General features: G+C 42.0%; 1 protein-coding gene across 1 annotated transcript in view; it reads left to right on the top strand.

Moving 5' to 3' along the window:
- LOC121535697 (collagen alpha-1(XI) chain) overlaps positions 1-27,500 on the top strand; it is a 141,255-nt gene that overhangs the window by 39,412 nt on the left and 74,343 nt on the right. The window contains exons 6-12 of the mRNA XM_041842961.2: positions 12,662-12,763; positions 13,465-13,578; positions 16,549-16,854; positions 17,622-17,684; positions 18,162-18,203; positions 18,654-18,716; positions 24,743-24,817. Coding sequence (XP_041698895.1) covers positions 12,662-12,763; positions 13,465-13,578; positions 16,549-16,854; positions 17,622-17,684; positions 18,162-18,203; positions 18,654-18,716; positions 24,743-24,817 — 765 coding nt within the window. The remainder of the gene's footprint in view (positions 1-12,661; positions 12,764-13,464; positions 13,579-16,548; positions 16,855-17,621; positions 17,685-18,161; positions 18,204-18,653; positions 18,717-24,742; positions 24,818-27,500) is intronic.

Below are 27,500 nucleotides of genomic sequence, written 5' to 3'. Positions count from 1 at the left end.
GAGGGAGAGAGAGAGAGAGAGAGAGAGAGAGAGCAAGAGAGAGAGAGGGAGAGAGAGAGAGCAAGAGAGAGAGAGAGAGAGAGCAAGAGGGAGAGAGAGAGAGAGAGAGAGAGAGAGAGAGAGAGAGAGAGAGAGAGAGAGAGAGAGAGAGGGGTAGATGGAGAGATGGAGAGAGAGCGAGAGGGGGGAGAGCGAGAGAGAGAGAGAGAGAGAGAGGGGTAGATGGAGAGATGGAGAGAGAGCGAGAGGGGGAGAGCGAGAGAGAGAGAGAGAGAGAGAGAGAGAGAGAGAGAGAGAGAGAGAGAGAGAGAGAGAGAGAGAGAGAGAGAGAGAGAGAGAGAGAGAGAGAGAGAGAGAGAGAGAGAGAGAGAGAGAGAGAGAGAGCAAGAAAGAGAGAGAGAGCAAGAGGGAGAGTGGAGAGAGAGAGAGAGAGAGAGAGAGAGAGAGAGAGAGAGAGAGAGAGAGAGAGAGAGAGAGACAGAGAGAGAGAGAGAGAGAGAGAGAGCAAGAGAGAGAGAGAGAGAGAGAGAGAGAGAGAGAGAGAGAGAGAGAGAGAGAGAGAGAGAGAGAGAGAGAGAGAGAGAGAGAGAGAGAGACAGAGAGAGAGAGAGAGAGAGAGAGAGAGAGAGAGAGAGAGAGAGACAGAGAGACAGAGAGACAGAGAGACAGAGAGAGAGAGAGAGAGAGAGAGAGAGAGAGAGAGAGAGAGAGAGAGAGAGGTGGGGGAGGGAGGTCATCTGTGAAACACCTCACCAGGAGGATGAGGTCAGTATCTGGGTGAGGGGAGGATGAAAGCAGCAGGGATGGGAGTGAGGGTGGGGGTTTTGTGCTCAGCTAATGTGAGCTGGATACCTCTATAAAACGTATGTTGTCCATCAAAGGCTATCTTTAAATCCTCCCCATTTGAAGACTTATTACACAATAATTTATAGACATGAACAGTGTGAGTAATTTTCACTGCATCCTGACAAAGAGTAGTAGCTCAAAGCCTACCTCTGTGTATCTCAGAGCCTGCCAATCTAGTAAGGTTAAAACATGAAGTGACCTGCCAGAGGGAACATTTTGACAAGGTTCTCATGTATAAAAATCTCATGTCTTCAATCTATTATGACCTATTTCTTCTTTGTGATATGATCATATTTCAAAATGAACACTGATGCTTTCATTCTCTGCCTAATTTGAGTTTTATGTAAACTGGCTCCAACTCCATGTCATCCTCAACTGGCTCCAATTCCATGTAATCCCTCAACTGGCTCCAACTCCATGTCATCCCTCAACTGACTCCAACTCCATGTAATCCCTCAACTGGCTCAAACTCCATGTAATCATCAACTGGCTCCAACTCCATGTAATCCCTCAACTGGCTCTAACTCCATGTAATCCTTCAACTGGCTCCAACTCCATGTAATCCTCAACTGGCTCCAACTCCATGTAATCCTCAACTGGCTCAAACTCCATGTCATCATCAACTGGCTCCAACTCCATGTAATCCCTCAACTGGCTCCAACTCCATGTAATCCTCAACTGGCTCCAACTCCATGTAATCCCTCAACTGGCTCCAACTCCATGTAATCCCTCAACTGGCTCCAACTCCATATAATCCTCAACTGTCTCAAACTCCATGTAATCCTCAACTGGCTCAAACTCCATGTAATCCTCAACTGGCTCCAACTCCATGTCATCATCAACTGGCTCCAACTCCATGTCATCCTCAACTGGCTCCAACTCCATGTCATCCTCAACTGGCTCCAACTCCATGTCATCCTCAACTGGCTCCAACTCCATGTAATCCCTCAACTGGCTCAAACTCCATGTAATCCTCAACTGGCTCCAACTCCATGTAATCCCTCAACTGGCTCCAACTCCATGTAATCCCTCAAATACACAACCATCTTCTCTGCAAAGCGTCATTCTTCAGCCAAATCCACCTTCTCTAAAATATAACGATGTCTGAGTTCCTCTCCAAACGGCACCCTATTCCCTACGTGGTGCACTACTTTGAAAAGAGCCCAGTGTGCCCTTGACAAAATAAATGCACTATGTAGGGAATAGGCTGCCATTTGGGAAGCAGAAGCTGTATTCTGATATTCAGAACTCATCCTGAAGGGAACGCTGACATTTTCCTATTCCACTATATGAGCTCACACTATAAATTTTCCTCTTCCTCTGCCACAAAGTTTGAGCCTCTACTTTGGTGTGTGTGTGTGTGTGTGTGCGCACACGTGTGTGTGTGTGTGTGTGCGTGTGTGTGTGTGTGTGTGTGTCCGTGTGTGCGTGCGTGTGTGTATGTGTGTGTGCGCGCGTGTGTGTGAGAGAGAGATTGGTCTCAGTGATTTATACCTATAATGACTCCACCAGGTTTAGGAGCTTTGGAGCTCAGCTCTCCCTCCCTGGGATCACACACACAAACACACAAACACACAAACACACATACACACACACACACACACCAGAGGTCCGTGGAACATACACACAGAAAGTATACATCACATTTAATAAATAAAGGATTTATGGTAAAACAAATAAAATATACAAAATATATTACATTATTATAGTTGTAGGCTGTGAATCAAAAGAGGTAATTGGGTTCATCTGAGTCTAGAGACAGACACACACCCACCCTGAGAAATGTAAGCATTATTTCCTTGCAAAGCTAGATGCCCATCCCAATACCTGGAAAACCAACTACTGCTGCTGAACGCCCATCCCAATACCTGGAAAACCAACTACTGCTGCTGAACGCCCATCCCAATACCTGGAAAACCAACTACTGCTGCTGAACGCCCATCCCAAAACCTGGAAAACCAACTACTGCTGCTGAACGCCCATCCCAAAACCTGGAAAACCAACTACTGCTGCTGAACGCCGAGCCCAAAACCTGGAAAACCAACTACTGCTGCTGAACGCCCATCCCAAAACCTGGAAAACCAACTACTGCTGCTGAACGCCGAGCCGAAAACCTGGAAAACCAACTTCTGCTGCTGAACGCCGAGCCCAAAACCTGGAAAACCAACTTCTGCTGCTGAACGCCGAGCCCAAAACCTGGGAAACCAACTACTGCTGCTGAACGCCGAGCCCAAAACCTGGAAAACCAACTTCTGCTGCTGAACGCCGAGCCCAAAACCTGGGAAACCAACTACTGCTGCTGAACGCCCATCCCAAAACCTGGAAAACCAACTACTGCTGTTGAACGCCCAGACCAATACCTGGAAAACCAACTACTGCTGCTGAACGCCCATCCCAAAACCTGGAAAACCAACTACTGCTGCTGAACGCCGAGCCCAAAACCTGGAAAACCAACTTCTGCTGCTAAACGCCCATCCCAAAACCTGGAAAACCAACTACTGCTGCTGAACGCCGAGCCCAAAACCTGGAAAACCAACTTCTGCTGCTGAACGCCGAGCCCAAAACCTGGGAAACCAACTACTGCTGCTGAACGCCCATCCCAAAACCTGGAAAATCAACTACTGCTGCTGAACGCCCATCCCAAAACCTGGAAAAACAACTACTGCTGTTGAACGCCCAGACCAATACCTGGAAAACCAACTACTGCTGCTGAACGCAAATCCCAAAACCTGGAAAACCAACTACTGCTGCTGAACGCCGAGCCCAAAACCTGGAAAACCAACTTCTGCTGCTGAACGCCCATCCCAAAACCTGGAAAACCAACTACTGCTGCTGAACGCCGAGCCCAAAACCTGGAAAACCAACTTCTGCTGCTGAACGCCGAGCCCAAAACCTGGGAAACCAACTACTGCTGCTGAACGCCCATCCCAAAACCTGGAAAACCAACTACTGCTGCTGAATGCCGAGCCCAAAACCTGGAAAACCAACTACTGCTGCTGAACGCCGAGCCCAAAACCTGGAAAACCAACTTCTGCTGCTGAACGCCCATCCCAAAACCTGGAAAACCAACTACTGCTGCTGAACGCCGAGCCCAAAACCTGGAAAACCAACTTCTGCTGCTGAACGCCGAGCCCAAAACCTGGGAAACCAACTACTGCTGCTGAACGCCCATCCCAAAACCTGGAAAACCAACTACTGCTGCTGAATGCCGAGCCCAAAACCTGGAAAACCAACTTCTGCTGCTGAACGCCGAGCCCAAAACCTGGAAAACCAACTTCTGCTGCTGAACGCCGAGCCCAAAACCTGGGAAACTAACTACTGCTGCTGAACGCCGATCCCAAAATCTTGAAAACCAACTTCTGCTGCTGAACGCCGAGCCCAAAATCTGGGAAACCAACTACTGCTGCTGAACTTCCATCCCAAAACCTGGAAAACCAACTTCTGCTGCTGAACGCCCATCCCAAAACCTGGAAAATCAACTACTGCTGCTGAACGCCCATCCCAAAACCTGGAAAACCAACTACTGCTGTTGAACGCCCAGACCAATACCTGGAAAACCAACTACTGCTGCTGAACGCCCATCCCAAAACCTGGAAAACCAACTACTGCTGCTGAACGCCGAGCCCAAAACCTGGAAAACCAACTTCTGCTGCTGAACGCCCATCCCAAAACCTGGAAAACCAACTACTGCTGCTGAACGCCAAGCCCAAAACCTGGAAAACCAACTTCTGCTACTGAACGCCGAGCCCAAAACCTGGGAAACCAACTACTGCTGCTGAACGCCCATCCCAAAACATAGAAAACCAACTACTGCTGCTGAACGCCCATCCCAATACCTGGAAAACCAACTACTGCTGCTGAACGCCCATCCCAAAACCTGGAAAACCAACTTCTGCTGCTGAATGCCCAGACCAATACCTGGAAAACCAACTACTGCTGCTGAACGCCCATCCCAAAACCTGGAAAACCAACTACTGCTGCTGAACGCCCAGACCAATACCTGGAAAACCAACTACTGCTGCTGAACGCCCATCCCAAAACCTGGAAAACCAACTACTGCTGCTGAACGTCCATCCCAAAACCTGGAAAACCAACTACTGCTGCTGAACGCCCATCCCAAAACCTGGAAAACCAACTACTGCTGCTGAACGCCCAGCCCAAAACCTGGAAAACCAACTACTGCTGCTGAACGCCCATCCCAAAACCTGGAAAACCAACTACTGCTGCTGAACGCCCATCCCAAAACCTGGAAAACCAACTACTGCTGCTGATGCCCATCCTAAAACCTGGAAAACCAACTACTGCTGCTGAACGCCCATCCCAAAACCTGGAAAACCAACTACTGCTGCTGAACTCCCAGACCAATACCTGGAAAACCAACTACTGCTGCTGAACGCCCATCCCAAAACCTGGAAAACCAACTACTGCTGCTGAACGCCGAGCCCAAAACCTGGGAAACCAACTACTGCTGCTGAACGCCCATCCCAAAACCTGGAAAACCAACTACTGCTGCTGAATGCCGAGCCCAAAACCTGGAAAACCAACTTCTGCTGCTGAACGCCGAGCCCAAAACCTGGAAAACCAACTTCTGCTGCTGAACGCCGAGCCCAAAACCTGGGAAACCAACTACTGCTGCTGAACGCCGAGCCCAAAATCTGGAAAACCAACTTCTGCTGCTGAACGCCGAGCCCAAAACCTGGGAAACCAACTACTGCTGCTGAACTTCCATCCCAAAACCTGGAAAACCAACTTCTGCTGCTGAACGCCCATCCCAAAACCTGGAAAATCAACTACTGCTGCTGAACGCCCATCCCAAAACCTGGAAAACCAACTACTGCTGTTGAACGCCCAGACCAATACCTGGAAAACCAACTACTGCTGCTGAACGCCCATCCCAAAACCTGGAAAACCAACTACTGCTGCTGAACGCCGAGCCCAAAACCTGGAAAACCAACTTCTGCTGCTGAACGCCCATCCCAAAACCTGGAAAACCAACTACTGCTGCTGAACGCCAAGCCCAAAACCTGGAAAACCAACTTCTGCTACTGAACGCCGAGCCCAAAACCTGGGAAACCAACTACTGCTGCTGAACGCCCATCCCAAAACATAGAAAACCAACTACTGCTGCTGAACGCCCATCCCAATACCTGGAAAACCAACTACTGCTGCTGAACGCCCATCCCAAAACCTGGAAAACCAACTTCTGCTGCTGAACGCCCAGACCAATACCTGGAAAACCAACTACTGCTGCTGAACGCCCATCCCAAAACCTGGAAAACCAACTACTGCTGCTGAACGCCCATCCGAAAACCTGGAAAACCAACTACTGCTGCTGAACGCCCATCCCAAAACCTGGGAAACCAACTACTGCTGCTGAACGCCCATCCCAAAACCTGGAAAACCAACTACTGCTGCTGATGCCCATCCTAAAACCTGGAAAACCAACTACTGCTGCTGAACGCCCATCCCAAAACCTGGAAAACCAACTACTGCTGCTGAACTCCCAGACCAATACCTGGAAAACCAACTACTGCTGCTGAACGCCCATCCCAAAACCTGGAAAACCAACTACTGCTGCTGAACGCCCATCCCAAAACCTGGAAAACCAACTACTGCTGCTGAACGCCCATCCCAATACCTGGAAAACCAACTACTGCTGCTGAACGCCCATCCCAAAACCTGGAAAACCAACTACTGCTGCTGAACGCCCATCCGAAAACCTGGAAAACCAACTACTGCTGCTGAACGCCCATCCCAAAACCTGGAAAACCAACTACTGCTGCTGAACGCCCATCCCAAAACCTGGAAAACCAACTACTGCTGCTGAACGCCCATCCCAAAACCTGGAAAACCAACTACTGCTGCTGAACGCCCATCCCAAAACCTGGAAAACCAACTACTGCTGCTGAACGCCCATCCCAATACCTGGAAAACCAACTACTGCTGCTGAACGCCCATCCCAAAACCTGGAAAACCAACTACTGCTTCTGAACGCCCAGCCCAAAACCTGGAAAACCAACTACTGCTGCTGAACGCCCAGACCAATACCTGGAAAACCAACCACTGCTGCTGAACGCCCATCCCAATACCTGGAAAACCAACTACTGCTGCTAGGAATTATAACGTCTCTATCTCTATTCTGGTCCCAGATCAGTTTGTTCTGTATAGCCAACTGGCTAGCCCATCTAGCCTGGTCCCAGATCAGATTAACAACACTAATTACAGAATAGGTAGCATTAACATACAAGCTGTTCATCAACACTAATTACAGAATAGGTAAAATTAACATACAAGCTGTTCATCAACACTAATTACAGAATAGGTAGCATTAACATACAAGCTGTTCATCAACACTAATTACAGAATAGGTAGCATTAACAGACAAGCTGTTCAACAACACTAATTACAGAATAGGTAGCATTAACATACAAGCTGTTCATCAACACTAATTACAGAATAGGTAGCATTAACATACAAGCTGTTCATCAACACTAATTACAGAATAGGTATCATTAACATACAAGCTGTTCATCAACACTAATTACAGAATAGGTAGCATTGACAGACAAGCTGTTCAACAACACTAATTAGAGAATAGGTAGCATTAACATACAAGCTGTTCATCAACACTAATTACAGAATAGGTAGCATTAACATACAAGCTGTTCAACAACACTAATTAGAGAATAGGTAACATTAACATACAAGCTGTTCATCAACACTAATTACAGAATAGGTAGCATTAACATACAAGCTGTTCATCAACACTAATTTCAGAATAGGTGGCATTAACAGACAAGCTGTTCAACAACACTAATTACAGAATAGGTAGCATTAACAGACAAGCTGTTCATCAACACTAATTACAGAATAGGTAGCATTAACATACAAGCTGTTCAAATCACACTAATTACAGAATAGGTAGCATTAACATACAAGCTGTTCATCAACACTAATTACAGAATAGGTAGCATTAACAGACAAGCTGTTCAACAACACTAATTACAGAATAGGTAGCATTAACATACAAGCTGTTCATCAACACTAATTACAGAATAGGTAACATTAACATACAAGGTGTTCAACAACACTAATTAGAGAATAGGTAACATTAACAGACAAGCTGTTCAACAACACTAATTACAGAATAGGTAGCATTAACATACAAGCTGTTCATCAACACTAATTACAGAATAGGTAGCATTAACAGACAAGCTGTTCATCAACTCTAATGACAGAATAAGTAACATTAACATACAAGCTGTTCAACAACACTAATTACAGAATAGGTAGCATTAACATACAAGCTGTTCATCAACACTAATTACAGAATAGTTAGCATTAACATACAAGCTGTTCAACAACACTAATTCCAGTATAGGTAGCATTAACATACAAGCTGTTCATCAACACTAATTACAGAATAGGTATTATTAACATACAAGCTGTTCTTCAACACTCATTACAGAATAGGTAACATTAACAGACAAGCTGTTCATCAACACTAATTACAGAATAGGTAACATTAACATACAAGCTGTTCAACAACACTAATTCGAGAATAGGTAACATTAACATACAAGCTGTTCAACAACACTCATTCGAGAATAGGTAACATTAACATACAAGCTGTTCATCAACACTAATTACAGAATAGGTAGCATTAACATACAAGATGTTCATCAACACTAATTACAGAATAGGTAGCATTAACAGACAAGCTGTTCATCAACACTAATTACAGAATAGGTAGCATTAACATACAAGCTGTTCAACAACACTAATTACAGAATAGGTAGCATTAACATACAAGCTGTTCATCAACACTAATTACAGAATAGGTAGCATTAACATACAAGCTGTTCATCAACACTATTACAGAATAGGTAGCATTAACATACAAGCTGTTCAACAACACTAATTACAGAATAGATAGCATTAACATGCAAGCTGTTCAACAACACTTATTACAGAATAGGTAGCATTAACATACAAGCTGTTCATCAACACTAATTACAGAATAGGTAGCATTAACATACAAGCTGTTCAACAACATTAATTACAGAATAGATAGCATTAACATGCAAGCTGTTCAACAACACTAATTACAGAATAGGTAGCATTAACATACAAGCTGTTCATCAACACTAATTACAGAATAGGTAGCATTAACATACAAGCTGTTCAACAACACTTATTACAGAATAGGTAGCATTAACATACAAGCTGTTCATCAACTCTAATTACAGAATAGGTAGCATTAACATACAAGCTGTTCATCAACACTAATTACAGAATAGGTAGCTTTAACATACAAGCTGTTCATCAACACTAATTACAGAATAGGTATCATTAACATACAAGCTGTTCATCAACACTAATTACAGAATAGGTAGCATTAACAGACAAGCTGTTCATCAACACTAATTACAGAATAGGTAGCATTAACATACAAGCTGTTCATCAACACTAATTACAGAATAGGTAACATTAACATACAAGCTGTTCAACAACACTAATTGGAGAATAGGTAACATTAACATACAAGCTGTTCAACAACACTAATTAGAGAATAGGTAACATTAACATACAAGCTGTTCATCAACACTAATTAAAGAATAGCTAGCATTAACATACAAGCTGTTCATCAACACTAATTACAGAATAGGTAGCATTAACAGACAAGCTGTTCATCAACACTAATTACAGAATAGGTAGCATTAACATACAAGCTGTTCAACAACACTAATTACAGAATAGGTAGCATTAACAGACAAGCTGTTCATCAACACTAATTACAGAATAGGTAGCATTAACATACAAGCTGTTCATCAACACTAATTACAGAATAGGTAACATTAACAGACAAGCTGTTCATCAACACTAATTACAGAATAGGTAGCATTAACATACAAGCTGTTCATCAACACTAATTACAGAATAGGTAGCATTAACAGACAAGCTGTTCATCAACACTAATTACAGAATAGGTAGCATTAACAGACAAGCTGTTCATCAACACTAATTACAGAATAGGTAGCATTAACAGACAAGCTGTTCAACAACACTAATTACAGAATAGGTAGCATTAACATACAAGCTGTTCATCAACACTAATTACAGAATAGGTAACATTAACAGACAAGCTGTTCATCAACACTAATTACAGAATAGGTAGCATTAACATACAAGCTGTTCAACAACACTAATTAGAGAATAGGTAGCATTAACAGACAAGCTGTTCATCAACACTAATTACAGAATAGGTAGCATTAACAGACAAGCTGTTCATCAACACTAATTACAGAATAGGTATTATTAACATACAAGCTGTTCATCAACACTAATTACAGAATAGGTATCATTAACATACAAGCTGTTCATCAACACTAATTACAGAATAGGTGGCATTAACATACAAGCTGTTCATCAACACTAATTACAGAATAGGTAGCATTAACAGACAAGCTGTTCAACAACACTAATTACAGAATAGGTAACATTAACATACAAGCTGTTCATCAACACTAATTACAGAATAGGTAGCATTAACATACAAGCTGTTCATCAACACTAATTACAGAATAGGTAGCATTAACAGACAAGCTGTTCATCAACACTAATTACAGAATAGGTATTATTAACATACAAGCTGTTCATCAACACTAATTACAGAATAGGTATCATTAACATACAAGCTGTTCATCAACACTAATTACAGAATAGGTAGCATTAACATACAAGCTGTTCATCAACACTAATTACAGAATAGGTAACATTAACATACAAGCTGTTCATCAACACTAATTACAGAATAGGTAGCATTAACATACAAGCTGTTCATCAACACTAATTACAGAATAGGTAGCATTAACATACAAGCTGTTCATCAACACTAATTACAGAATAGGTAGCATTAACATGCAAGCTGTTCATCAACACTAATTACAGAATAGGTAGCATTAAGAGATGGTTGCCTCACTCATCTTCCAACTCCTGTTAAGGAGATGATTAAAGACAACCACATTGGGATGGATAGAGTCTTTGACTTATTTGTCTATATAAATCCTTGTTGTTTTCAATGAGGCGATGGAACCACTATAGGTAGGCCTCTTCTAGATTATACAAAAATAAAATAAATAGTTACTATATTATTATCAACCAATCAGGTGTTTCAGGTCTGTTTATCAGATGACCTTAGGAAAGGAACATGGGATGGTGGGATGAAAGGGTTTAGGGTCAGGGGGTTCAATGTTCATAGCATGACCTTTACTAGAGATATCCTGACCCCTGAGCCCTACCCACCCCATGATGCTTTGCAACACCCAGACACATGCAAGAGCAGAGAGGCAGGGAGGAAAAGAGGGATGGAGGGAGAGGCGGAGGCTTTTATGAGCACACTTCAATATTTATCTCTTTCATCAAACTATCTGGCCTGTCGTGGTGAATGCTTCAGGCTTGGCCAGGCTCTCCAACTTCATAAATATTTTAACTTGTTTTTTTCTCTCTCTCTCTCTCTCTCTCTCTCTCTCTCTCTCTCTCTCTCTCTCTCTCTCTCTCTCTCTCTCTCTCTCTGTGCTCTCTCTCTCTTTCTCTCTCTCTCTGTGCTCTCTCTCTCTCTCTCTCTCTCTCTCTCTCTCTCTCTCTGTGCTCTCTCTCTTCCTCTCTCTCTCTCGCCTTCTTTCCATTTCTGTCTGTCTGTCTCTCTCTCTTTCTCTCCCTGTCTATTTCCTTCTCTCCCTCTCTCCATCACCCCTGCGGTCCAGTCCTCCTCTCCTCCTCTCCGGCCTCTCTTCCTCTCTTTCTTGTCCAGTGAAACCCAAGGCAGTCAGCCAGCCCATCATTCATTCGGGTTTTATATTATTGAACTGGGACTAATATTAATCTGTCCCTTCTGATAGAGGTAGAGCTAGAGTGTCAGCCTCTGTTTTGACTGGACACCAGTTGTTTGAATGGTACCAAATAGGCCCTGGTCAAAAGAAGTGCACTACATAGAAAATAGGGTGCTATTTGGAATGCGCACTTAGCCTGTCAACTTCATCTGCCTTCACCTCTGTTTTGACTGGACCTTATCTTTTTACTCGTGGAGGAAAAGTTAAGTAATCGTTGTTCCTCAACGACAGACGTTATGTTTTATGTCTTTCAGCGTTTTTACAGGCTGTAACTTAAACCCCGTATCTCCTGTTGAAACTGTAATTATATATCCTGCTGTGTTTAGGGTTTACATTTACATTTTAGTCATTTAGCAGATGCTCTTAGCCAGAGTGACTTCCAGTTAGTGAGTGCATACTTTTTTTTTAAATTATTATATATTTTTTTGGGGGGACAAGTGCAAGTGTTGGTTATTTTATATATATTATATTTTTTCCAAATATCTATATACTGTACTTTCCCCCAGCATGATGTGGTGGGGACAAGGAAGATATAGTACATTAGAGGATATAGTACTTTAGAGGATATAGTACTTTAGAGGATATAGTACTTTAGAGGATATTGTGATGTAGAGGATATAGTACTTTAGAGGATATAGTACTTTAGAGGATATAGTACTTTAGAGGATATAGTACTTTTAGAGGATATAACGTTGTATGGGATTTTATAGTACATCTACACTCAATCTTTGATTTGAATGAGAGAGTATGGGTGTAGCAACTGTCTGAAAAACAGCACTCATCTCAGTCATAGCCATGTAAATATGAAGAATGCGACATATCATATTATCCTTTTTTTATGTATTGAAAAAAGGAATACCGTATTTGCACGTGTGCACTAACTGGTTACCTGTCTGCTTGCTTGTCTCTCCTCTCCTGTCCAGTACAATTCATACGACCTAGAATACAGTGAGTTCTATGACTACAGTGAAGGAGGAGTAGCCACTGAAACTGCCCCAACCGAAGGAGCCAAACCTGCACCTGAGGTAAAACACACACCTACAAGGGGACAATGACATCTCCACTTCATGGAGGTGATTTATATCTAGCCAGTCTTATATCTAACATAGTTATAGATATACGTATGTTTATAACATCTAAATATATTCACTTTACATAGTGGGTAATTACTAAGTAACTAACATATTACAAAATGATTGGAACGCATCTATGTGTCTCTGAGGTGAGTATGGATGTTGTCTTCCTCATGTTGATGCTATAGTGAGTGGTTACCTTCCTCACGTTGATGCTATAGTGAGTGGTTACCTTCCTCGTGTTGATGCTATAGTGAGTGGTTACCTTCCTCATGTTGATGCTATAGTGAGTGGTTACCTTCCTCGTGTTGATGCTATAGTGAGTGGTTACCTTCCTCGTGTTGATGCTATAGTGAGTGGTTACCTTCCTCATGTTGATGCTATAGTGAGTGGTTACCTTCCTCATGTTGATGCTATAGTGAGTGGTTACCTTCCTCATGTTGATGCTATAGTGAGTGGGTACCTTCCTCATGTTGATGCTATAGTGAGTGGTTACCTTCCTCATGTTGATGCTATAGTGAGTGGTTACCTTCCTCATGTTGATGCTATAGTGAGTGGTTACCTTCCTCGTGTTGTGAGTGGTTATGAGTCCATCATCCCAGCATTTTCTACCTTTTCCTTGTGCGTTCTTGTGTTTTATCATGAATGTACAGGCTGCCGCTGTGGATGCTGCCGTTGTGGACGGAGAAGACACAGCCTACGACTACGGCACAGTGGACAGCGCTCAACCAGCTGAGAACCCTACAGACTCAACCTCTCCGATCCTGGTACATGCTTCTTCATGTTTATGACACGATTATCATTATATGTTAGGCTATTCACTAAATGCTAGGTTATTTACTAAACGTTACGTTATTTTACTAAGTGTTAAGTTATTCACTAAATGTTAGGTTATTTACTAAATGTTAGGTTATTTACTAAATTATTAGGTTAGGTTATTCACTAAATGTTAGGTTATTTACTAAATGTTAGGTTATTTACTAAATGTTAGGTTATTTTACTAAATGTTAGGTTATTTACTAAATATTAGGTTATTCACTAAATGTTAGGTTATTTACTAAATGTTAGGTTAATTTACTAAATGTTAGGTTATTCACTAAATGTTAGGTTATTTACTAAATGTTAGGTTATTTACTAAATGTTAAGTTATTCACTAAATGTTAGGTTATTTACTAAATGTTAGGTTATTTTACTAAATGCTAGGTTATTTACTAAATGTTGAGTTAATCACTAAATGTTAGGTTATTTACTAAATGTTAGGTTATTTTACTAAATCTTAGGTTATTTACTAAATGTTAAGTTAATCACTAAATGTTAGGTTATTTACTAAATGTTAGGTTATTCACAAAATGTTTGGTTATTTACTAAATGTTCGGTTATTTTACAGAATCTTAGGTTATTTACTAAATGTTAGGTTATTCACTAAATGTTTGGTTATTTACTAAATGTTCGGTTATTTTACAGAATCTTAGGTTATTTGCTAAATGTTAGGTTATTCACTAAATGTTTGGTTATTTACTAAATGTTCGGTTATTTTACAGAATCTTAGGTTATTTACTAAATGTTTGGTAATTCACTAAATGTTTGGTTATTTACTAAATGTTCGGTTATTTTACAGAATCTTAGGTTATTTACTAAATCTTAGGTTATTCACTAAATGTTTGGTTATTTACTAAATGTTTGGTTATTTTACAGAATCTTAGGTTATTTACTAAATCTTAGGTTATTTACTAAATGTTTGGTTATTTACTAAATGTTTGGTTATTTACTAAATATTAGGTTATTTACTAAATGTTTGGTTATTTACTAAATGTTAGGTTATTTACTAAATGTTAGGTTATTTTACTAAATGTTAGGTTATTTACTAAATATTAGGTTATTCACTAAATGTTAGGTTATTTACTAAATGTTAGGTTAATTTACTAAATGTTAGGTTATTCACTAAATGTTAGGTTATTTACTAAATGTTAGGTTATTTACTAAATGTTAAGTTATTCACTAAATGTTAGGTTATTTACTAAATGTTAGGTTATTTTACTAAATGTTAGGTTATTTACTAAATGTTAAGTTAATCACTAAATGTTAGGTTATTTACTAAATGTTAGGTTATTTTACTAAATGTTAGGTTATTTACTAAATGTTAGGTTATTTACTAAATGTTAAGTTAATCACTAAATGTTAGGTTATTTACTAAATGTTAGGTTATTTTACTAAATGTTAGGTTATTTACTAAATGTTAAGTTAATCACTAAATGTTAGGTTATTTACTAAATGTTAGGTTATTCACAAAATGTTTGGTTATTTACTAAATGTTCGGTTATTTTACAGAATCTTAGGTTATTTACTAAATGTTAGGTTATTCACTAAATGTTTGGTTATTTACTAAATGTTCGGTTATTTTACAGAATCTTAGGTTATTTACTAAATGTTAGGTTATTCACTAAATGTTTGGTTATTTACTAAATGTTCGGTTATTTTACAGAATCTTAGGTTATTTACTAAATGTTAGGTTATTCACTAAATGTTTGGTTATTTACTAAATGTTCGGTTATTTTACAGAATCTTAGGTTATTTACTAAATGTTAGGTAATTCACTAAATGTTTGGTTATTTACTAAATGTTCGGTTATTTTACAGAATCTTAGGTTATTTACTAAATCTTAGGTTATTCACTAAATGTTTGGTTATTTGCTAAATGTTTGGTTATTTTACAGAATCTTAGGTTATTTACTAAATCTTAGGTTATTTACTAAATGTTTGGTTATTTACTAAATATTTGGTTATTTACTAAATCTTAGGTTATTTACTAAATGTTTGGTTATTTACTAAATGTTTGGTTATTTACTAAACTACAGAGTTTAACTCAGTGTCTGTGTCCTAAATGTCACCCTATATTAGGTATATAGTGCACTACATTTGACCTGAGCCTACTGTATGTGGTTCTTATCATCAGTAGTGCACTATATAGGGAATAGGGTGCCAGAAGACACATAACATACAGTGAGGGAAAAAAGTATTTGATCCCCTGCTGATTTTGTACGTTTGCCCACTGACAAAGAAATTATCAGTCTATAATTTGAATGGTAGGTTTATTTGAACAGTGAGAGACAGAATAACAACAAAACAATCCAGCAAAAACCGCATGTCAAAAATGTTATAAATTGATTTGCATTTTAATGAGGGAAATAAGTAGTAGAATCATATGACAACAATAGTTGAAGTAGTGCACTGTAGGCTCAAACTCATACAGATCTGAGAACAGACTAGTGGTAGTCTAAACTCATACAGATCTGAGAACAGACTAGTGGTAGTCTAAACTCATACAGATCTGAGAACAGACTAGTGGTAGTCTAAACTCATACAGATCTGAGAACAGACTAGTGGTAGTCTAAACTCATACAGATCTGAGAACAGACTAGTGGTAGTCTAAACTCATACAGATCTGAGAACAGACTAGTGGTAGTCTAAACTCATACAGATCTGAGAACAGACTAGTGGTAGTCTAAACTCATACAGATCTGAGAACAGACTAGTGGTAGTCTAAACTCATACAGATCTGAGAACAGACTAAAATAAATGTTTTTAACTGTGATTCACAATCACATATTACTCTAAATAAAATAAATAATGAGAAAGTTATTCAATAAGTTAACTATTCCCATGCTTTGTCCTCTCTCTAACCCCAACCCTCCATGTTCCCTCCCATTGCCCAATCCCCTCCTCACAATGACTAATCAGAACTATGACGAGGAAATAGTTGACGATTACGTCACAGGAGTGAAGGAGGTCGGCGCCGACCCTACGGCTGCTGCAGAAACCGGCTCAGACACCAAAGGTCCCGACCCCGGCGAGAACTCGTACGATTTTAAGGAGTACGATCTGAAGGAATACGGTGACACTAAGGAGATTGATATGAAACAGACATACGAGTATGGGGATTATGGCGACTACGGCACCGGCGAGTCCAAACCCACCGCCTCTGTCTCGGCCTATGAGGATGAGTTTGGGCCCGGCATACCCGCTGAGACCGAGACAGAGTCTAGTGTAAGTACTGTGGCCTTTGATACTCATACAGTGGACTGAATGTATTCACACTCATATCACAGAGACTAGTGTGAGTACTGTACGTTACTGGGTCATTTACTGGGTCAGTTACTAAGTCAGTGACTGGGTCAGTTATTGGGTCAGTTACTAAGTCAGTGACTGGGTCAGTTACTGGGTCAGTTGCTAAGTCAGTGACTGGGTCAGTTACTGGGTAAGTTGCTAAGTCAGTGACTGGGTCAGTTACTGGGTCAGTTGCTAAGTCAGTGACTGGGTCAGTTACTGGGTCAGTTGCTAAGTCAGTGACTGGGTCAGTTACTGGGTCAGTTGCTAAGTCAGTGACTGGGTCAGTTACTAAGTCAGTGACTGGGTCAGTTACTGGGTCAGTTGCTAAGTCAGTGACTGGGTCAGTTACCGGGTCAGTTGCTAAGTCAGTAACTGGCTCAGTTACTGGGTCAGTTGCTAAGTCAGTGACTGGGTCAGTTACTGGGTCAGTTGCTAAGTCAGTGACTGGGTCAGTTACTAAGTCAGTTACTAAGTCAGTTACTGGGTCAGTTACTGGGTCAGTTACTGGGTCAGTTGCTAAGTCAATTATTACTTTTTCAGCAGTGGTGCTACTAGCATTAGTGCAATGACATGCTCGCTGTTCCCATAGACTGCCTGTCTATAAGCCAACAGCTATCTAAATGAATATAGGGGAAACACTGTATTTAGTTGACAACTCAGTCAAATATCAACCAATATCTGATGTCTTTCACGGTTGTTTTCAGATGGGAGGAGGTGGTTATGGGGGTGAGAAGGGAGAGAAAGGAGAGCCCGCCGTCATTGAACCTGTAAGTCAAAGGCAACATGTTTCACCACCACTGTATAACTAGCTATTACTGTATAACTAGGTATTACTGTATAACTAGGTATTACTGTATAACTAGGTATTATCACTACTGTATAACTAGGTATTACTGTATAACTAGCTATTACTGTATAACTAGGTATTACTGTATAACTAGGTATTACTGTATAACTAGGTATTATCACTACTGTATAACTAGGTATCAATGATTTATCAGCTAATAATGAGTTACCTTAGCCATAAACACCTTTTCACATAACATCATTTCGGAGTGTGTTTCTCCTGCTTGGACTTTCCAGTCCTTGTTTCCCCACTCCTCTACTCTGTCTCCACTCTGCAGTGTGTAGATTTACTGCCGTCTCTGAATGCTACTGTATTCATTTTCCCCTCTCTTTTCCCTCTCTTTTCCCTTTCTTTTTCCTTTCTTTTCCCTCTCTTCCCTCTCTTCCCTCTCTTCCAGGGGATGCTGATTGAAGGACCCCAAGGAGCCCCAGGCCAAGCTGTGAGTATCACGTTCTCTCTTTCCCTCCCAGACCCTCTCTCTCTCTCTTTCCACAGATGGAGAACCGTTAAAGAGAAGAGGGGAAAGAAACTCTCTTTATGAAAAGTGCTTTAGTCCTCCTGAATGAGCCTGTAAAGACAGTGGAGAGAGAGAAAGAAAGAGCGAGAGAGAGAGGACGAGAGAGAGAGAAAGAGAGAGAAAGAGAGAGAGAGAGAGAGAGAGAGAGAGAGAGAGAGAGTGGAGAGAGAGAGAGAGTGGAGAGAGAGTAAGCGATAGAGGGAGAAAGAGAGAGAGAAGTATAGCTATGTTTCTCTGAGGTTAATAGATTAAATGTGGTAGCAGTTTGGTTAGCTAGCTCTGCTGTGGTGATGTTTTGGTTAATGTGTGTGTGTGTGTGTCTGTGTGTGTGTCTGTGTGTGTGTGTGTGTGTGTGCGTGCGTGCGTTTGCAGGGCCTCCCCGGCTCCCCAGGCTTGCAGGGTGCCCCTGGCCCACATGGAGATCACGGTGACAGGGTAAGTGAGAGCTTTTGCACCTATGGAGCTTCCTGCTGTTGGAAACAGGTTAAGGGTGATCCTTGGTCATCCCCCATTATTCCTTATAGATGGCTACACCACTGTCTTTATCGTTCTAACTATTGGAGTTATTATTCACACTTCCGCAGAGGACAAACAAATTACCAGGTCCTTGGTCAACCCCTTGTTGGGTTATAGTTGGCATTCACTATACTACATTCAACTCTCTGCCGAGCAAAAACAACTATAGTACTTAATGCATACCAGAGAAAATAGTGTTAAAAATGATGGAAATGTAGGTGAATGTGGTTTTGACCCCTCAGGCATGTCCTCTTGTCTGGTCTGACTCCTTGGACCATGACAAATGTAGCTGACTAATAATGAATCAGCATTCCACTCACTAGACTGATTTATAGATGACTTGTAACAGTATAAAGATAATGAATCAGCATTCCACTCACTACACTGATTTATAGATGACTTGTAACAGTATAAAGATATTGAAGACATTAATAATAATGATAATAATAATAATAATAATAAATACAGTTTAAGATGGTCTGTCTTGACAGTCGTCCATCTTGGTTACTAAAGAAGAGAAGCCAGCAGATATAAATATAAAGGAAGTGGTTTCACTGGCTAGTGACTAGTTGAGGTCCACACCCTCACACTAGCAGGAGTAGAGAGAAAAGGCTGAGCGGAGAAGAGAGGAAGACAGAGAGGCAGGCAGGGAAACCAGATATGTTCATCAACTTAACTCTCATTATCCTCAACAACACATAGTTGTAGGGCGTCGTCCCAAATGACACCCTTATTCCCTACATAGTGCACTACTTTAGACCAGAGAATGGCACCCTTATTCCCTACATAGTGCACTACTTTTGACCAGAGGCCCATAGGTCTTTGATAAAAAAACATAGTAGTACACTATGTAGAGAATAGGATACCATTTGGGACGCGGTTCTGTTTGTTGATGTCTCACGTGGAACAGCTAGGCTGACAAGGGACCTAAACGACCCTCAACCCTCCAGCTCAGCTGACAAGGGACCTAAACAACCCTCAATCCTCCAGCTCAGCTTACAAGCGACCTAACCGACCCTCAACCCTCCAGCTTACAAGCGACCTAACCGACCCTCAACCCTCCAGCTCAGCTTACAAGGGACCAAACCGACCCTCAAACCTCCAGCTCAGCTTACAAGCGACCAAACCGACCCTCAACCCTCCAGCTCAGCTTACAAGCGACCTAACCAACCCTCAACCCTCCAGCTCAGCTTACAAGGGACCTAACCGACCCTCAACCCTCCAGCTCAGCTTACAAGGGACCTAACCGACCCTCAACCCTCCAGCTCAGCTTACAAGTGACCTAACCGACCCTCAACCCTCCAGCTCAGCTTACAAGGGACAGAAATGTGCTTAACAAGTCACATAATAAGTTGCATGGACTCACTCTGTGTGCAATAATAGTGTTTAACATTATTTTTGAATGACTACCTCATCTCTGTACACCACACATACAATTATCTGTAAGGTCCCTCAGTCGAGCAGTGAATTTCAAGCACAGATTCAACCACAAAGGCCAGAGAGGTTTTCCAATGCCTCGCAAAGAAGGGCACCTATTGGTAGATGGGTAAAAAATAAAAAAAAGCAGACATTGAATATCCCTTTGAGCATAGTGAAGTTATTAATTACACTTTGGATGGTGTATCAATAAACCCAGTCACCACAAAGATACAGGCGTCCTTCCTAACTCAGTTGCCGGAGAGGAAGGAAACCGCTCAGGGATTTCACCATGGGGCCAATGGTGACTAAAACAGTTACAGAGTTTAATGTCTGTGACAGGAGAAAACTGAGAATGGATCAACAACATTGTAGTTACTCCACAATACTAACCTAATTGACAGAGGGAAAAGAAGAAAGTCTGTACAAAAAAAAACAAAAAAAAACATGCATCCTGTTTGCAACAAGGCACTAAAGTAACATGTGTGCAATTCACTTTTTGTCCTGAATACTAAGTCTTATGTTTGGGGCAAATGCAATTCAACACATTACTGAGTACTACTCTCCATATTTTCAAGCATAGTGGTGGCTGCATCATGTTATGGGTATGCTTGTAATCATTAAGGACTGAGGAGTTTTTCGGGATAAAACATTTACGGAATGGCGCTAAGCACAGGCAAAATCCTAGAGGAAAACCTGGTTCAGTCTGCTTTCCACCAGACACTGGGAGATGAATTCACCTTTCAGCAGGACAATAACCTAAAATTGCAGGACAATAACCTGATTGATTGTTAGACAGACATTTACTTTGATTGATTGTTAGACAGACATTTACTTTGATTGATTGTTAGACAGATAATAAGTGGTTGTCCTCCACCCCTCTTTAAGAATCTGGAGCATATGAGGTTGTTTTTCCCAAAATTGGGTGAACTGACCCCGTTTCCCACTCACTTCTACACCCTCTCCTCTCCTCTCCTCTCCTCTCCTCTCCTCTCCTCTCCTCTCCTCTCCTCTCCTCTCCTCTCCTCTCCTCTCCTCTCCTCTCCTCTCCTCTCCTCTCCTCTCCTCTCCTCTCCTCTAACTCCTCTCTCTCCTCTCCTCTCCTCTCCTCTCCTCTCCTCTCCTCTTCACTCCTGTCCTCTCCTCTCGACACAAAAGCCTTTTTGTTCCAGAAAGGGCAGAATGCTCCAAAAATATTTGGTTGATCCTGGACCGCCCCCATCCCCTCTCCCCCTTCTCCATTTCTCAATTTCTCCCAGGAGTACACCTTGACAGGCCCATTGAAATTGACGCAGTGTTGGTGTGGTCCTGCGGTTTTGGATTTTGGGAGAGAGCAGGGTCTCCCTCACACACAAGCACACACACACACACACACACACACACACACACACACACACACACACACACACACACACACACACACACACACACACACACACACAAAGAGAAAGGGTCCCCTAGATTATCCTTTGATCCTCACATTTCTCACATACCTCCCATCCCACCCAGGCACACCTCTACCTTCTCCCTGCCAAAAACATTGAAAATATTCTAGTTAATTACCACGTTTCTGCGCTGAACAAGGTTGAATATTTTCTTAAGTAAAACCATAACGTCTCACATAGTTCTTGAGTTGATTTCTCTCGTGAATGATTCGATTTCTCTCTAGAGAAATGGTGGATGGGCTCACAAAAAACAACAACTAAATGGAACCGATGTCGGTAAATTAGTTGTTTAATAAATGTTGGTTAATCGCTCAGCACTAGTCCTGGGTAGGGTTGCAAAGGGAGGATAAGTTACTGGAAACTTTTTAGTTTACCAGTAAACTACCAGAATTTTGGTAACTTACAAGGTTTATTTGGAATTTTATAAGATTACATCTAGTGGCCTTTTTGGGTACTTCAGATTATCACAGGTGTCTGTAATTATCTCTGGCATGGACTCACTCTGTGTGCAATAATAGTGTTTAACATGATTTTTGAATGACTAGCTCATCTCTGTACCCCACACATACAATTATCTGTAAGGTCCCTCTGTCGAGCAGTGAATTTCAAACACAGATTCAACCACAGGTTTTCCAATGCCTCGCAAAGAAGGATACCTATTGGTAGATGGGTAATATTTTTTTTTTAAAGCAGACTCTGAATATCCCTTTGTGCATAGTGAAGTTATTAATTACACTTTGGATGGTGTCACGCCTGCTCCCGCTCCCCCTCCCTGGCGCTCGAGGGCGCCAGGCTGCCCATCATTACTCACACTTGTCACCATCATTACTGACACCTGTCACCATCGTTACACACACCTGTCATCATCGTTACACGCATCTGCGCTTCATTGGACTCACCTGAACTTTCATCACTGCTTGGTTACCTTCCCTATATCTGTCTGTTCCTCAGTTTGATCCCGGGTGTCTGCGTTAATGTTGTTTCGTTTCTATTGTCCAGAACGCTGTCGGCGTCTAGTTCCTGTCTGTTTTGTCATTATATGTTCACTCCCTGTACTTGCTTCTCCCTGCGTCTGTCCTTACAGATGGTGTATCCATACACCCAGTCACTACAAAGATACTGGCTGCCTTCCTAACTCAGTTGCTGGAGAGGAAGGAAACCACTCAGGGATTTCACCATTAGGCCAATGGTGACTTTAAAACAGTTACAGAGTTTAATGGCTGTGATGGGAGAGAACAAAACTGGCAATGCAATTAACTTTTTGCCCTTAATACAAAGTCTTATGTTTGGTGCAAATCCAATACAACACTTTACTGAGTACCACTCTCCATATTTTCAAGCATAGTGGTGGCTGCATCATGTTATGGGTATGCATGTAATCGTTAAGACCTGGGGAGTTTTTCAGGATGAAAAGAAACGGAATGGATCCAAGCACAGGAAAAAATGCTAGAGGAAAACCTGGTTGTCTGCTTTCTACCAGACACTGGGAGATTAATTCACATTTCAGCAGGACAATAACCTAAAACACAAGGCCAAATCTACTCTGGAGTTGCTTACCAAGTAGACAGTGAATGTTTTTGAGTGGCCGAGTTACAGTTTTGACTTAAGTCTCCTTGAAAATCTATGGCAAGACCTGAAAATGGTTGTCTATCAATGATCAACAACCAATTTGACTGAACTTGAAGAGTTTTTTCACGAATAATGGGCAAATTTCACAATCCAGGTGTGAAAAGCTCTTAGAGACTTACCCAGAAAGACTCACAGCTGAAATCACTGCCAAAAGTCATTCTACAAAGTATTTACTCAGGGGTGTGAATACTTATGTAAATTTGATTTTTCTGTATTTCATTTTCAATACATTTGCTAAAATTTCTAAAAACATGTTTTCACTTTGTCATTATGGGGTATTGTGTGTAGATGGCTGAGATGTTTTACAATATTTAATCAATTTTGAATTCAGGCTGTAACACAACAATATGTGGAAGAAGTCAAGCGGTGTGAGTACTTTCTGAAGGCACTCTCTTTTTTGTTATTCAAGTATAAATTACCAAAGTTACCTTATATTGCCAGAGATCTTCTCTTAATTACCAGAATTATAGTCAACCCTAGTCCCGGGGCAATGTCAATTACCGGTAGCTTTGCAACCCTGGTCCCGGGGCAGTGTAAATTACCGGTAGCTTTGCAACCCTGGTCCCGGGGCAGTGTAAATTATCTGTTGCTTTGCAACCCTGGTCCCGGGGCAGTGTAAATTACCGGTAGCTTTGCAACCCTGGTCCCGGGGCAGTGTAAATTAACTGTTGCTTTGCAACCCTGGTCCCGGGGCAGTGTAAATTATCTGTTGCTTTGCAACCCTGGTCCCGGGGCAGTGTAAATTATCTGTTGCTTTGCAACCCTGGTCCCGGGGCAGTGAGAGAGAGCAGGGAAAATGAGAAGAGAGGAGTGGAGGAACAATGGATGAGGTCAAACATCAAACCTCATATGGAAATAATCAGCAATCACATTCACTTTCTCCTTTACTAGTCTAGTCTAGGACACCAATCAACGTGATTAACTATCTGACAGGAAACAATACAAATATATCTGGAACGAAATACCCTTCTGTACTTATGGTCATGGACACTTTCCCCTCTACAACCAGGAATATAGAACCATGTCTATGATATCATCTCTATGTCTAGAACCCATTCCTGTAGGGTTTTTGTTCACTAATCATTTATATTTCCTGTGTGATTATGTTTACGAAGTATACATTTTATCTCCCTGACTTAACATTCAGCCTATCTATAAGTGTTCTATACGATTAACCAACTCTCTCTCTCTCTCTCTCTGTCTCTCTCTCTGTCTCTCTCTCTCTCTCTCTCTCTCTCTCTCTCTCTCGCTCTCGCTCTCGCTCTCGCTCTCGCTCTCGCTCTCTCTGTCTCTCTCTCTCTCTCTCTCTCTCTCTCTCTCTCTCTCTCTCTCTCTCTCTCTGCTCTCGCTCTCGCTCTCGCTCTCGCTCTCGCTCCCTCTCTCTCTCCCCCTCTCCCCCCTCTCTCTGTCTCCCTCGCTCTCTCTCCCTCTCGCTCTGTCTCCTACATTACCCAGGGTCCTCCAGGGCGTGCTGGTATTCCTGGTTCGGACGGAATTCCTGGTCCTCCAGGTACCATCCTGATGCTGCCAGTAAGTCCCCTCTTTCCTCCATTCTTCCTCCACCCATTCACCTCTCCCTTCCAACTGTCCCTGGTGCTTAAACAATCATACTCAATATGCCATTCTGATGCTCCTTGCTCTTCAAACAGGCACTGGCCTTTTAACTATCCCAAAGCCTAGGACCAAGAGGCATGGAGAGGCAGCCTTTAGTTATTATGCCCCCAGCCTCTGGAATAGCCTGCCAGAGAACCAGATGGGGGCTGAAACTGTGAACATATTTAAAAGCGATTGTTAAACACATCTTTTTACTTTTCCTCAGGGTGCTTTTTAGTCAGTTTGTTTTGTAGTAAATATTTCAGCTTTTATTTTCATTGTTTTCTATTTGTTAATTTTTCCTGTAAAGCACATTGCGTTGCATTCCATGTCTGAAATGTGCTGTATAAATAAAGCTTGATTTGATAAACAAACATCTCCATATTGTCCTCCAAGTGCAGTAGACTACATCGTTTCGTCATTTAGCAGACGCTCTAATCCAGAGCGATTTACAGGAGCAATTAGGGTTAAGTGCCTTGCTCAAGGGCACATCGACAGATTTTTCACCTAGTCGGCTCGGGGATTAGAACCAGCGACCTTTCGGTTACTGGCACAACGCTCTTAACCACTAAGCGACCTGCCGCCCACTACCTGCTCCTCGTGTTTCTATTTTTTCTATATTCTTCTCTCTGTGTTGTTGAGAAGGGGCCGTAAGTAAACATGTCACTGTTAGTCTACACATGTGGTTTACGCATGTGACAAATAACATTTGATTTGATTTCATACGGCCTCTATAGCGTCTGACTACCAACTACCTGTTCCCATTACATAATGTAACCTCCAGCTGAGTGGCTAGCCAGCGTCTCTCTCTCTGGACAGTGAAGTCACCTCGTCCCTTCCTCTCCTCCCTCCCTCCCTCCCTCCCTCCCTCCCTCCCTCCCTCCCTCCCTCCCTCCCTCCCTCCCTCCCTCCCTCCCTCCCTCCCTCCTTCCCTCCCTATCCTCCTCCCTCCTCTACTCTCCCTCCCTCCTCCCTCTTTCTCTCTCTCTCTCCCTTTCTCCTACATTACCCAGGGTCCTTCAGGGTCTGACTACCTGTTCCCATTACGTAATGTAGCCTTCAGTCAGTCAGCTGGTTGGCCAGCCACCGTGAAGTCACCTTATTTGCCTCACTGCATCTTCATTAAAGCCCTCAGTACATATGAACCTCGGTCTATGAACCTTATATTTGCTAGCCCTGCGGCAAATCATTCACCTTGTAAATGTCACTGGGCGCAGTGAACTGTAACCGGTGACTGTGTAACCTGCTCTGCATGTAGCTCTGTGGCAATTTTACACGGAACAAAAATATAAACGCAACATGCAACAATTTCAAAGATTTTACAGTTCGTAAAAGGAAATCATTCAATTGAAATAAATTCATTAGGCCCTAATCTATGGATTTCATATGACTGGCAATACAGATAAGCATCTGTTGGTCACAGATACCAAAAAAAAGATAGGGGCGTGGATCAGAAAACCAATCAGTATCTGGTGTGACCACCATTTGCCTCATGCAGCGCGACACATCTCCTTCACATAAAGTTGATCAGGCTGTTGATTGTGGCCTGTGGAATGCTGTCCCACTCCTCTTCAATGGCTGTGCGAAGTTGCTGGATAATGGCAGCAACTGGAACACGATGTCATACACGTCGATCCAGAGCATCCCAAACATGCTCAATGGGTGACGTCTGATGCGTATGCAGGCCATGGAAGAACTGGGACATTTTGAATTGTGTACAGATCCTTGTGACATGGGGCCGTGCATTATCATCATGCTGAAACATGAGGTGATGGCGGCAAATGAATGGCACGACAATGGGCCTCAGGATCTCGTCACAGTATCTCTGTGCATTCAAATTGCCATCGATAAAATGCAATTGTGTTCGTTATCCATAGCTTATACCTGCCCATACCATAACCTCACCGCCACCATGGGGCACTCTGTTCACAATGTTGACATCAGCAAATGTGGTCTGCGGTTGTGAGGCCGGTTGGACGTACTGCCAAATTCTCTAAAACAACGTTGGAGGCGGCTTATGGTAGAGAAATGAACATTCAATTATCTGGCAACAGCTCTGGTGGACATTCCTGCAGTCAGCATGCCAATTGCATGCTCCCTCAAAATGTGAGACATCTGTGGCATTGTGTTGTGTGACAAAACTGCACATTTTAGTGTGGCCTTTTATTGTCCACAGCACAAGGTGCACCTGTGTAGTAATCATGCAGTTTAATCAGCTTCTTGATATGCCACACCTGTCAGGTGGATGGATTATGGTGGCAAAGGAGAAATGCTCACTAACAGGGATGTAAACAATTTGTGCACAACATTTGAGAGAAATAAGCCTTTTGTGCTTATGGAACATTTCTGGGATCTTTTATTTCAGCTCATTAAACATGGGACCAACACTTTACATGTTGTGTATATATTTTTGTTCAGTATAGATTGGTTGGATCTGTCAGGCACTGCCAGTGACAGGTTTACACATGCTGCGGCCTGCATCTCAGTAGCCATGTTGGATCTGTCAGGGACGGCCAGTGAAAGGTTTACACATGTTGCGGCCTGCATCTCAGTAGCCATGTTGGATCTGTCAGGCACTGCCAGTGACAGGTTTACACATGCTGTGGCCTGCATCTCAGTA

This window comes from Coregonus clupeaformis, chromosome 21 (assembly GCF_020615455.1).
Source record: "Coregonus clupeaformis isolate EN_2021a chromosome 21, ASM2061545v1, whole genome shotgun sequence".
Lineage (NCBI taxonomy): Eukaryota > Metazoa > Chordata > Actinopteri > Salmoniformes > Salmonidae > Coregonus > Coregonus clupeaformis.
This window is presented reverse-complemented; position numbering and strand designations above follow the sequence as displayed.